Source organism: Hemicordylus capensis, chromosome 16, assembly GCF_027244095.1.
Source record: "Hemicordylus capensis ecotype Gifberg chromosome 16, rHemCap1.1.pri, whole genome shotgun sequence".
Classification (NCBI taxonomy): domain Eukaryota; kingdom Metazoa; phylum Chordata; class Lepidosauria; order Squamata; family Cordylidae; genus Hemicordylus; species Hemicordylus capensis.
In genome coordinates this window covers 16,637,477-16,649,951 of record NC_069672.1, presented here as the reverse complement: position 1 = coordinate 16,649,951, position 12,475 = coordinate 16,637,477, and the positions used below count along the sequence as shown (strand labels likewise).

The 12,475-nt window shown below is 52.1% G+C and overlaps 1 protein-coding gene across 4 annotated transcripts in view; it reads right to left on the bottom strand.

Moving 5' to 3' along the window:
• Positions 1-15: 15 nt before the first annotated feature.
• The window catches only part of ATP13A2 (ATPase cation transporting 13A2), a 28,604-nt gene continuing 16,144 nt past the window's right edge, over positions 16-12,475 (bottom strand). For 3 of the 4 annotated variants that reach the window (XM_053281568.1, XM_053281567.1, XM_053281569.1), the window contains exons 17-29: positions 11,707-11,820; positions 11,240-11,396; positions 10,380-10,500; positions 10,157-10,281; positions 9,100-9,254; positions 7,750-7,860; positions 6,935-7,014; positions 6,066-6,218; positions 4,836-4,932; positions 4,189-4,412; positions 3,147-3,298; positions 2,093-2,265; positions 16-1,597 (exon numbers count right to left, since the gene is read on the bottom strand). In XM_053281568.1, coding sequence (XP_053137543.1) covers positions 1,427-1,597; positions 2,093-2,265; positions 3,147-3,298; positions 4,189-4,412; positions 4,836-4,932; positions 6,066-6,218; positions 6,935-7,014; positions 7,750-7,860; positions 9,100-9,254; positions 10,157-10,281; positions 10,380-10,500; positions 11,240-11,396; positions 11,707-11,820 — 1,833 coding nt within the window. In that variant the 3' untranslated portion in view covers positions 16-1,426. Of the gene's footprint in view, positions 1,598-1,874; positions 1,987-2,092; positions 2,266-3,146; positions 3,299-4,188; positions 4,413-4,835; positions 4,933-6,065; positions 6,219-6,934; positions 7,015-7,749; positions 7,861-9,099; positions 9,255-10,156; positions 10,282-10,379; positions 10,501-11,239; positions 11,397-11,706; positions 11,821-12,475 lie in introns of all 4 variants that reach the window. The other variant, XR_008312683.1, reaches the window with a different exon arrangement.

The following is a 12,475-nucleotide window of genomic DNA, read 5'->3' as shown; positions in this document are numbered from 1 at the left end:
ACCCTGTTTCAAGAAAATATCTCTTTTATTGTAAACCTCGCCCACAAACACACAAAGACAGACCGGACATCATCTCTTCCTAGTCACACACATCCTTTCACAGAATGCCCTTTGGGGGGGAAATATATATATATAGTCCTCCTAAAAACACAAACACACAAACACACACACACACACACACACACACACAACCCCTGGATGAAGCAGATCTCCTTGCAGGGTGATACGGATCGCGACCGGTTACAGCCGTCCCCAGCCCACAGGGATGGAGCTGGGTGAGTAGAGCCTTTCAGGTACATTTTCCAGTGAAAAGCCATCTGCCTGCCTGGGAACCGCACCACGGCTGCTCTCCAGAGCCATCCCGGCTCAGAGTCGACGGCACACGGGCAGATTCGCAAAAGAGTTGGCAGATGCAAAGGGACGCTCTCTGCTCCCCCCCCCGGGAAGGTTTTCTGGATTGGATACAGGTTGGCCCCTGGCGAGGGTCTCAGCTGGCCCTGCTTCTCCAGTCCTGGGAGAAGGTGCACAGGCCCAAATTCTCCTCTCTCTGCAACGACGCAAGAGACACAGGGGGCTCAGTCCTCCATCCAACCCAGCGGCTCTACCCGCGGGCCACGCAGTCCTTGGGAGGCGAGTGCAAAAGGCGCCCTCTCTCCTGGCAGGGCAAACAGAAGTCACAAAAGGAACCCCCCTGCTCCCGTAAGGCCCCACGCCAGCTGTCTCTTAGCAGCCACACTAAATAAAACTATGCCATGGGGCAAAGGCAGAGGACGGGGTGCAAGGGGGCCCCACGCCACGCCCACACTGCTCCACGTGGGATGGGCAGATCAGCTCGGCTCCACGCTGGAAGCCGTTCGGCAGATCTGAATATTGGTTCTGGAGTACTGCTGAGGCCTCCGGAAAGGAATCCAGAACCCAGGTGGGGTTCTGTACTCCAAAACAAAGCCCAGCGGGGCTGAGGGGTGTAGCACTGACTGGCATACACTAGTGGCGTCGTGAATACCTCAGGCCTTCCTGCAGCAGCTGCAGAAGCTTCGCCTGCAGATCTCTGGCCCAGGGCACACCGGAGCCAGGTCAAGCCGCCTTCCAGTACAGCCGATCTTCTCTGGCTGGGGGAATGGAAGGGGAATTTGGCAGCAGCTTGGCTCAGGGTGGAGAAGGCTGGGGGCGGCGAGGACAACCCGAGCGACCTTCAGAAGTGTCTCTTCTTCAGGGGGAAGAGGGACCACTGGAACAGCTCCCCACCAGATGTGAGTGCAGGGTTGAAGAGGTTCACAGCTCTTATTGCCAACTGGGATGGAGGATCAACAAGGGACAGTGTTGCTACCGACAGAAATAAATTAAAAGGTCCTGGGAGGGGAGAGGCACAAGTCTTTGGAGTCCACCCGGAGCCTTCCCAGCCATTGGCACTGGGGGCAGGCCAGCGTCATCTGGTCGCGATGGAGATCTTGGCAGTGGCGAAGAGTGGCTCATCAAGCGGCGGCCAGGGCGCCTGCTGCCGGCTGAGTTCTTTCTCCACCTCCTTGAACTCCTTCTTGGAGACCTTCTTGCGGCAGAGCTTCTGCAAGCAGTTCAGCAGGCCGCGATCTATGCCCGTCTGAAAGGGGAAGGAGAGAGGTCAGCCCAAGGCAACCAGACCTGAGAGCAACACCCCCACCTCTGCTGTTGCGGCCCAGCAACTGGTATTCGGAGGTAGACTGCCTCTGGATCTGGAGGTTTCACCACTGTGTCCAAGAGCCATCAGCAGACCTACATGAATTTGTCTAATCCCCCTCTAAAGTCACCTAAGCTAATGTCCATCAAACCCATCCAGTGGCTGTGAGTTTCGTAAGTGAATGATTCCTAGCACAAAGCAGGGCTCTCTTTGGTCTGACCTGAATCACTTGTCCTGAATCTTCTGCACTGGGTGACCCTGTATTCTGGTTTCATGAGAGGGGAATAAACTTCTCTCTATCGGCCTTTCCTCCGCTATAAATTTGCCGAATCCTTTTCAAGAAAAGCAGTGCTTCCGTTACGATTTACTCTGCTCTGTTCCTACCAACCACCAAACACCCTTCTTCTGTCGTGTGGCCCCCACCCCCGGCCCACGTACCTCCAAAACGAAGGCTGTGAAGAAGTGGAGTGTGGCCATCCCCAACAGGAGCAGCTTGAAGTTCAAGTCACCGATGGCTTTCAGCTGCATCCACGATGCCATGAAGGGCAGCGGGGAAAGGGTTAACCAGATCATCAGGCCGAAAAGAACAATTAGGGCGATTAAGAAGAACACTGGGGCGGAGTAAAAAGAGAAAGCGAGAGAGGCATTTCTAACAACTCCGTAGCAGAGTCAAACCAACAAGTCAAGTCGAAAACTCTGTGCCACCCAACCATGGCGTTTCCCAGGTGGCATTTCACTCCTGCGTCACTAAGATCGCGGCTTAGGGTTAGGGTTAGGGTTAGTTGCTGTTCCTGGGCAAGCTTTGCTTCCAGGACACAGAAGAAGCAGAGTTGCGGGGGGGGGGGGCGCGGGGGGGGGGGTCGAGAAGCCGCTGTTCCAGTTGGTTCTCCTTTTCCCCTTTTCCTGTGTGAAACAGGATGCTGGACTAGATGGGCCTTGGGCCCGATCCAGAAGGGCTGTTCTCATGTTCTTAAATACACCTCCATGGGATTCTTGCACAAGAGTGTCAGTGCAAACACTGCAGTACAGGGAGGGTCTTACCATTTGTACAGAGGGGCCGATCCGCTGATTCGTATAGAACGGATATTCGTATGGAACAGATATTCATATGGAACAGATTATGGAACGGATATTCGTATGGAACTGATATTCGTATCGTATGGAACAGATATTCGTATGGAACGGATATTCGTATGGAACAGATATTCGTATGGAAGGGATATTCGTATGGAACAGATATTCGTATCGTATGGAACAGATATTCGTATGGAACAGATATTCGTATGGAACAGGAACGGATATTCGTATGGAACAGATATTCGTATGGAACAGATATTCGTATGGAACGGATATTCGTATGGAACGGATATTCATATGGAAGGGATATTCGTATGGAACAGGAACGGATATTCGTATGGAACGGATATTCTTACTGCCGTCTATCTGATTTGTATAGAGGGGCTGATCCGCTGCAGTACAGGGAAGGTCTTACCATTTGTGTAGAGGGGCTTCCGGAAGGGGTAGCCCTTCGACATGACGATGGCCAGGATGAGATACTGGAACCCTGAGATGCAGAATACAACCGTGTTTTCATAGTTTGGGAGATTCTCAGGAGCCGTGACGGTTCCATTGAGCGGGATGTACCTGGAAGGGAAGAGACGGCTGGCATTATGCTTGTCCCGAGATCCGTCAACAACGGAGACTGGAAACCAAGTGGATGGGATCATAACTCCTTTATACATTCCTGTTCAACCAGGTTTAGGCTCCTGTGTGTTGGGACCCTTTTGCAAAAAGGAAATCTCGGAAAGGTATAGGAAAAAGGGGGCGTAGCTCAGCGGTGGGGAGTCTGTTTTGCGTGGAGAAGGTCCCTGGTTCAATCCCTGGCGGCAGCATCTCTAGGCAGGCCTGAGAGACTCCCGCCTGAAAACCCGGAGAGCTGCTGCCAGTCAGTGTAGACAATCCTGAGCTAGATGGACCAAGAGCCTGACTCAGCTAGCATCCGAAAAAAGTATAAATGTGGCTGCTGCTTTGTGTTTTATGTATTATTCTTTATAATGGGTTATTAAATTTTTTAATAGAGATATAATGTTTATATGTATAATATCTGTACTTTTGTATTTTAATGATAATCTGTTTTAATTGTATTGTAAACCGCTTTGAGATTATTTTAATGAAAAGCAGTATATAAATCGATCGATCAACCAATCAAGGCAGATTGCTATGTAACCTGTATTCTTCCTGTGTTCCTTACCCAAAAGTTCAGGTGTTGGAGAACCTTCCCCACAAGGAAAGGGTCTGGGGATTTTTAGTTTGGGGAAAGGTGACAAAGGGCGTGTGTGTTTGTGTGTTCAGAGAGGTTTATGAAATTATCCAGGCTGCATCATTTGGAACTCATGGAACTCACCGCCACAAGATGGGGGGGGGGAGAAGGGGAGGCTGGCTGGCAAACCTCCATGGACGTGAGAAATACCAGCCTGAAACTTTGCCACCACTTTTCACGTTGCCTTCACCAACTCTGCCGGCCACTCACTCACCATGGCTGGTAGGCAAGGATGAAGAAACTGATGACCTGGATGGTAATCAGGAGCCCCGTCTGGAGGAGGAGGCTGCCCAAGACGGCCACGTTGATCAGCGCCCCTTGCGGGCGTGCCGGGCTCAGCTCTTTCGCCGGGGCCGTCCGGCCCATCAACACGGTCACTGTGGATGTAACGATCAGGTCGAAGAAAAGGAACTGCATATCGCCCAGGTTGGTGTTTATCTAGATGTGGTAGCAAAGGGGGACAGAGCCGTGAAGGGAGGAAGAGGTGACTTGCTCTCTTTGAAGGGGGGGGATAGAGCTTCATGTTCAGGAGTAGTCTACCCCCAAATACCTGATCTTGAGAACTAATACTGGGGGGTACTGTGAGAATACAGAAGCATTGGGTTGTTCTCTGCTGGAAACAGGATGCTGGGTTAAACAGACCTTCATGCCGGCCTACTAGGGCTCTTCTTGCGTTCTTAAAATGCTACCCCTTAGATACTAAAACGGCAGTGAATTCTAGGCAGACCTGGGAAAGCTTCATGCCATGTGCCAGCTTGTGGAACCCACTGCCACTCGATTCTTAAAGCAGCTTTACAAGAGGCTTGCATTCCACCCTGGAAAGAAGACCCAGAGAAGCTGCTTTGAGGACACAAGTCTTACCGTGTAGAGGAGAAGCACAGAGACAAACTGGATGAGGCTGTAGAGAGCCATGTACTTGAAGACTCCGAAAGCGGTCACCAAGCTGCCTCTGCCTTCCCTAAAGAGCACCGGAAAGAAACATCACACATCTGGGGGAAACGGGGGCTGCAGAGCTCCTGGGAGGAAAGCCGGCTCCAGTCCTGCCTTGGCCACTGAACCACAGCAGGGCCATTAACAGCCTCCGTTCCCCACCCATCAAATGGGAAGAGAACTGACCTACCTCGCAGGGAGGCTGCAATGTGACCAAGACTGCAAAACACTCAGCCCAGCAGCCCATGCTGTTTGTTGGAGAGGCCGTAAAGCTCAGAGCAGGCTGATTTCATATCTACTGGAACTGTCATTACTGCAGTGTCTTTTCAGATATGTTTTTAAATCTGACTTTTTAGATTATATGAGGGGGGAAATATTATAAATAGGGAGGTGAAATATTATCTTGAACATTGAGACTTTGGCCAGGGGGTGGAGGAGGATTCATATATATATATATACATATACATATACATATATACAGACTATTGGTGAGCGATAACAATAGTTTTTTTAAAAATGAAGAAGATAGTATTTAAGTTTGGAAAACGGTTTATAATCTGTGTCTGATCGCATTTCTCAATTCGCATGCAAAGGGTGTGTGTGTGTGCGTGTGTGTTTAAATACTTATTTTTATTATTTTATTTTGCAGACAATTATTTTGCAGACAACCAAGAGGACACACCCAGAGTCCTTTCTACTTTGAATAATGCAGAATATTTCTGCAAATTTGATTCCACCAGGGGACAAAGAACTCTGCTCTTTCTGACACTTACTCGCCCATAGAAACTGGAGGTGCCGAGAACGAGAGAAGGGAATCCATATTGACAAAACATGTTGATTTTCTAACAAACAAAGAACAGGCCAGTACCGTGAGCTCTTCTGTCTCAAGGAGATGAGCAAAACTCTAAACCACATTCAAGGAGCAGCACCAAAAGCTCCGAACTTGGCAGTCATGATGTCTGCTCTTCCCCAGACAGTCAAATTATCGGGGCAAATTCCGTTTTATGATACGATTGGTTCTCTGCTGCCTTTATGCCTTTTAATCACTGGCTTTTATGTGCCTGTTGTGGTTGGTTTCGTGCTGCATTGTTGCTGTTTTATTGTACTTCTATCGAGATTTAAAATGTATTATGGCTCACTGCCACAAGTCCCCAGACTTACCGAATAACGACGGGCACGCACTCGATGTTGGGGATCCTGGAGGTGAACGGCGACGCTACTGAGGCTTCCGCTTCGGACAGCGAGATCCCCACATCAGCCGCCTTCAGGGCCCCACAGTCATTGGCACCGTCCCCACACATCCCCACACAGTAGCTGCAACGAAAACACAGTAGCCAGTAGTCCCACACATTCTTGCCTTCATCCTCCTCTCCTTCATACTGGTTGCCAAACGCAGAAATTGTTAATATTCTGGAAGAGTCAGCAACAGGAACCCCTGAACAGGAACCCCCTGAGCAACAGGAATTGGGGGGCAAGGCCTCTGACCCCCACCCCTTCAAGTTTGAGAGTAGATTTTGGTTGGACATTAGGAGAAGCTTGTTAATGGTGGGAGTAGTGGGACCACAGAACCTGTGACTTAGGGCGTGGTTGGCCCTGCCTTGCTAGAGGTCTTCAGCTATCCAGCCATCTGCTGGAGATGGTCTAACTCTGGATTTCTGAACTGAAAAGGGGGTCTGGCTAGATGACCTCCATCCCTCCCACTCCATGATTTGATGCTGCTATGCATTTTTGGCTGAAGTCTCATGTGTTACTGATTAACTTTATAAAGCAATGTATTTTCAGAAACGGAAACATTTCTTGCGGGAAAACAGTACAAAAAAGAAAAAAAAAAGGCTGTTCCACATTCCTGGGTCCTACGGTGGTTTAGCTTGCAGCTGCTTCTTTCCACACATTCACAAACAAACGGCTAGTCCACTCGCCACTTTCTTAGCTCTCGTCCCCCCTCTCCACAAAGTGGGAGAAGAAGCACAACACACACACACACACACACACACACACACACACACACACACACACACACACACACTTACCCCAGACCCTGAAAGCTGCGAACCAGGAGGGTTTTCTGATCGGGCAACATCCGGGCAAAAATTGTCGCCCGGACCAAAATCTGCAGAAAATGAAGAGATTTGTGTCAAGAATGGCCCGAACCAGAGAACCAGAAGCACCAAATGCACCAGGCATGATTTCCCAGCACGACGCAACGCAAGAGAAACAATTCAGTTCTTAGGAGAAGGTGAGAACCCTAAGTTGTGAGGCGCTTGGACAAATAATGCTGAACCGAACTTTTCATTTAACAAGTTAAATATGGCTTAAATGGCATTTGGCACGGAACATAGGAAGCTGCCTCATACTGAGTCAGACCCTTGGTCCAGCAAGCTCAGGATGGTCTACTCTGACTGGCAGCGGCTCTCCAGGGTTTCAGGCAGGGTTAGGGTTTCTCCCAGGCCTACTTGGAGATGCTGCCAAGGATTAAACCCGTGACCTTCTGCATGAAAAACAGACACTCTGCCCCGAGCAAAGACCCCCAAGGCAGTAATCTTTAATTCACTCTATAATCCTGAGTGGTTTTATACAAAGCAGCCAGCCCCACAAACCAAAGCAAAGCAACAGGTGTTGAAATGCACAACAAGAAGAGGAAAAAAAGACACTTTTTTGTGTGTGCACGTGTCATTGTTCAGATGTGGGGGAAATGCTCCTCTTTCAGCGTCTCTTAAAAACAGGCGACAGCAGTAGTGGGAAGGAAGCCTGTGGGTCTGGGATAAAGGGCAGGGGGAACAGACTGCCGGGAACCTGCCATGGGGTGGATTCCATCCAGGCGGCCCGGCCTGGCCTCTGGGGTTACCTTTGGCAGGTGGTTCGGGAAATGCTCGCAGACCACAGCGAAGGATTTCCCGTTCAGAGCCAGGTGGCACGGATGCTGTTCCAGGAAGGAGCGCTCCTCCTGGTAGGCCCCCTGCAAAACCAAGCAGACAATATTCAGCCACCCACATCCATTTAGGCAACGACCGCTGGGCTCGTGGTAGCCAGCACGATTTGTCCCCTTAGCTAAGCAGGGCCCGCCCGGGTTGCATTTGAAGGGGAGACTAGAAGGCTTTTCATTAATATGGTTTTAATGCAGTTTTAAAATATTGTTTTAATTTTTTTTTAATTGTTGTAATGTTTTAAACTCTTTGTTTTTGTTTTAACTAATGTTTTACTTTCTGTTTTTATTTTGTTGTAAACCACCCAGAGATGGAAGTTTTGGGCGGTATAAAAATATGTTAAATAAATAATAGAAATAAAGAAGCGTGAGCACTGGAAGATATTCCCCCACTTAGGGGATGGAGCTGCTCTGGGAAAAGCAGAAGGTTCCCAGTTCCCTCCCTGGCAGCGTCTCCAAGAGAGGGCTGGGAGAGAGACTCCTGCCTGCAACCTTGGAGAAGCCGCTGCCAGTCTGTGTAGACAATACTGAGCAAGAGGGACCAATGGTCTGACTCAGTATATGCAGCTTTCTATATTCCTATAATTTTTATTTGTGAGGGCGGGGTAGCATAAGATCAAATCCCCTGACACACACCCTCCCCGCCGATTTCTGGCCCACACTGTCTTTGGCTCAGTCAACGTGGGGCAAATTCTCAAGCTTTGAAGATTCTCAAGTTTTGAAGCAGCAGCTTGTGGGGATAGGAACATGGGAAGCTGCCATATCCCAAGTCAAACCCTTGGTCCATCTAGCTCAGTGCTGACTACCCAGACTGGCAGCGGCTTCTCCGACGTTGCAGGCAGGAGTCTCTCTCAGCCCTAGTTGGAGATGCTGCCAGGGAGGGAACTGGGAACCTTCTGCATGCAAGCAGGCAGATGATCTTCCCAGAGCGGCTCCATCCCCAAGGGGAATATCCTACATGTAGCCTCCCATCCAAATGCAAACCAGAGCAGGCCCTGCTTAGCAAAGAGGACAGTTCTTGCTTGCTCCCACAAGACCAGTTCTCTTCCCATTGACCTAGGGATTCTCTTGATCCATTGACCAAGGGTGTTCTTGCTCCATTCAGAGGCACCAGAATACAACCCATTCCTCCCTCGATTTTACGACAATTCCAAGACCCACCTCCTGATGCCTCGCTTGGGTGCCCACAACCCTTTTACCTCAAGCAAGGAAAATGGGAGTGCACAACCACACCCGATCCCAACGGGATCTTTTTGCAGCAGGGGAACTTACCTCTAGCTGCCCCGTGGACTGATGGTAGGGGGTGAATTTGAGGGCTGCCGGCTTGGTGTGGCTGGGCGGAGCAGCGTTCACGAAGACCACGCGCTCCTTCGCTTCCACCATCCGGCAGCTCTTGGCCACGTTCACGGCCGTCAGCATGTTGTCTCCTAAAGCAGGAAGGGGAGAAACGCAGCCCGCTGAACCAGCCACCCCTAGTCAACAAGCGTGGCCAGACCAACGTCCAGACTCTACAGAAGGCCAGAAGCAAACGGCATCACTCCGTGGGGACAGCCCCCGATTTGCCTGCCAAAGGCCCCGAGTTCAATTCCTGGCAGAATCTCAAACAGACAAATGAATATTCATATGCCGCTTTTTGACAAAAGTCCCCAAAGCGCTTTACATAGGGAAAGCAATAACAGATTAATAAGATGGCTCCCTGTCCCCAAAGGGCTCACCGTCTAAAAAGAAACACAAGGCAGATACCCAGCCAGGGTAGGAGCCGGCCATGCTCCCAGCAGGAGGAGGAGGAGAGAGTGATCTTGTGGGAGGCAGGAGCCGGGGAGGGCAGAAGCGGCCAAGCCAAGGAGAGCTGGTCTGGTGGCAGCAAGCAGGAATGGCCCTTTTTGCTAAGCAGGGTCCACTCTGCTTTGCACTTGAATGGGAGACTAAATGTGTGAGCACTGGAAGACAGTCTCCTTAGTGGGTGGGGCCGCTCTGGGAAGAGCATCTGAATGCAGAAGGTCCCCAGTTCCCTCCCTGCCTGGCAGCATCTCCAAGAAAAGGCTGAGAGAGCCGCTGCCGGTCTGGGTAGACAATCCTGAGCAAGAAGGACCAAGGGTCTGACTCGGGAGAAGGCAGCTCCCTATATTCCAAGCCACATCCTGTCGCCCGCATTTTATCGCGCGCAGACGGAAAGCTGCCCTCCCCGCCTCTCGGCTCCCACACAGCCCCCTCCTCTCCCCTCCTCCCACCTCGATCTCTGCAAACTCCTGGGCTCTCCTGTGACCCTGTTGAGGGTCCGGAGAAGAGCCCTACAGTTTCAGAGTGGGGGTCCTCGGCCGCTTGCTACCTGTCACCATGACGGTCCGAATCTCTGCGTTCCGCAGCAAATGGATCACCGGAGCGGTTTCGGGCTTGAGGACGTTCTTCATCACCAGGAACCCAAGGAAGACCATCCCACTCTCCACCGAGTCCCTGTCGGCCCAAGGAGAGATGGCGATCAGCGGGGTTGCTGGGGGCAGAGAAGGCCGGAAGAGGCCAGGGATGCAGAGGACAGAGGGAGAGGGAGGCACCTCGTCTCCGCCTGGGCTTCTTCGAAGGTCCCGACAGCAGGAAGGCATTTGTGGGCCAGCCCCAGGATGCGGAACCCGTCGCTGGCATAATGGTGCAGCATCTGGGAGAAATCTGCAGGGACTGCGACGGAGAGACAAGACAATTTAGAAACAGCAGGATGTGTTAGGGAAGCTGGAGGAGGAGATGGGGAGTGCAGGGAGGAGCCCCTGACCAAGAACCCGGGGATCCTTCTTCATTCCCCATCAGAGCCGGGCCACGGACATGGATGCATTCTGGTGCAGAGCAAGTAGAGAGAGGAGATTTCTCTCTCTCCCCTTCTGCAGCTAGAATTTAGGGGGTGACCCAATGAAACTGATGCTCAGGAGACTAGCAAAAGGAAGGACCTCTTTTTGGCAATGCGGAATTAGCCAATGGAACCTGCTGCCACAAGATGTGGTGATGGCTCTGAGTTGGCATTAAAAGGGATTAGACAAATCCAAATTGGAGGAGGAGGAGGAGGAGGAGGAGGAGGAGGAACCTGTCAATGGCGATTACATATAAGTCCCACAGGCCTGGTTCACACAACCATGTGAATCTAGGTTCAAAATTGGCAACCAACATTAGCGCGATTGTGTGAACCCACACCAAGATGACCAACATTGGTCTGTGCCCAGAGATGACTCCCAAGATTTTCACCTTTACAAAACCACACCGACATCAGCCACCAACTTCAAACCTCGATTTGAGCGGTTGTGTGAGCCAGGCCGTATCCAGAGCTGCTGTGGGGGTGGGAATGGGGCAGCCCCCGTGAGCCCGGGGGGCCTGTAAAGGACGCGCCACCCTTCAAGCACAGAAGCACCGCCCTGCCGGAGGGGTTTACCCGAGTCCTTCTTGCAGAGGCTGGCCACCATCTCCGGAGACCCCTTCATGTACGCCTCCGAAGGGCCCCTGCCCGGGGGCTTCGCGATGACGCACATTCTCTGCAGGGACGAGGAGAAGGGGAAGCGGCGGAGGACGGCCAAGGAGGCCGTGTGTTTCTGGGGGGGGGAAGGAAGGTGGGGGGGCCCAGCGTCACCAGATGGGGCCCTCCAGAGGAGAGAGAGAGGGTCCTGCTTCTGCCTGCCTCAAGCTTGCCTTCCCGTGGGGGAGCAGCAGTGGGTCAGCACAGTGGGGCACCTTTGCTCCAACGGCCCCCCCAAGGCGGTGGGCTTTGCTCCCCCCACCCCGCCAGCTCCACAAACGGGGCCAGGCTGAGCCATCCGCAGCCAGACTTTGGACCTCCTGCTTGTGCTGACAAGGCACACAGACACAGACAGACTTCTCCTGCCCTCCTCCTCCGGGGCTTACCGTGCCGTGGGGCTGCTCTCCCAGCGGCGGAGGGTTCATCACCACCAGGGCCCGGGTCCCAAAGCGCTCGGCCATGTGTGCCTCCGCGGCCTCCCCTTCCACATCCTCCATGGACTGCAAGGAAGGTGGGAGGGCGTCAGGAGATGCTGCAGGGTCTACAGCCTCTGCTGGGGTCATCGTTCTGAGGCTTGGCATGCAGAAGGCCCCAGGTTCAATCCCTGGTGGCAGCATCTCCAGGTAGGGCTAGGAAAGACTCCTGCCTGCAACCTGGGAGAAGCCGCTGCCAGTCAGAGCAGACCATCCTGAGCTAGATGGACCAAGCGCCGGACTCAGAATGCAGCTGCAAATGTTCATCAGGGGCATCCATGACTCTGTCGCAGAGCACCGGCTTTGCATGCAGAAGGCCCCAGGTTCCATCCCTGGCGGCAGCATCACCAGGCAGGGCTGGGAAAGGCCCCTCGTTGCCCAAAACTTTGGAGAGCTGCTGCCAGCCAGTGCACACAATATAGAGCGAGGTGGACCAAGGGTCTGACGCGGCGGAAGGCTCTTGCGTCTCTTGTGTCTCTTGCCACAAGCAATTCTTTCCAACGTTTCACATCTCACACCCATTAGGGAGGGTTGACAACAAATTGTTTGGGGTCGCACGCCGCCTCTGTCTGCTTTCATTCCATTTTGTTTGGCTGTTCTTATGTGACTGTTTATGCAGCTGTCCGCAAACAGGGCACATACAGCAAATTATCAATAAAACAAGCAGGCTTTTTCTTAGTCA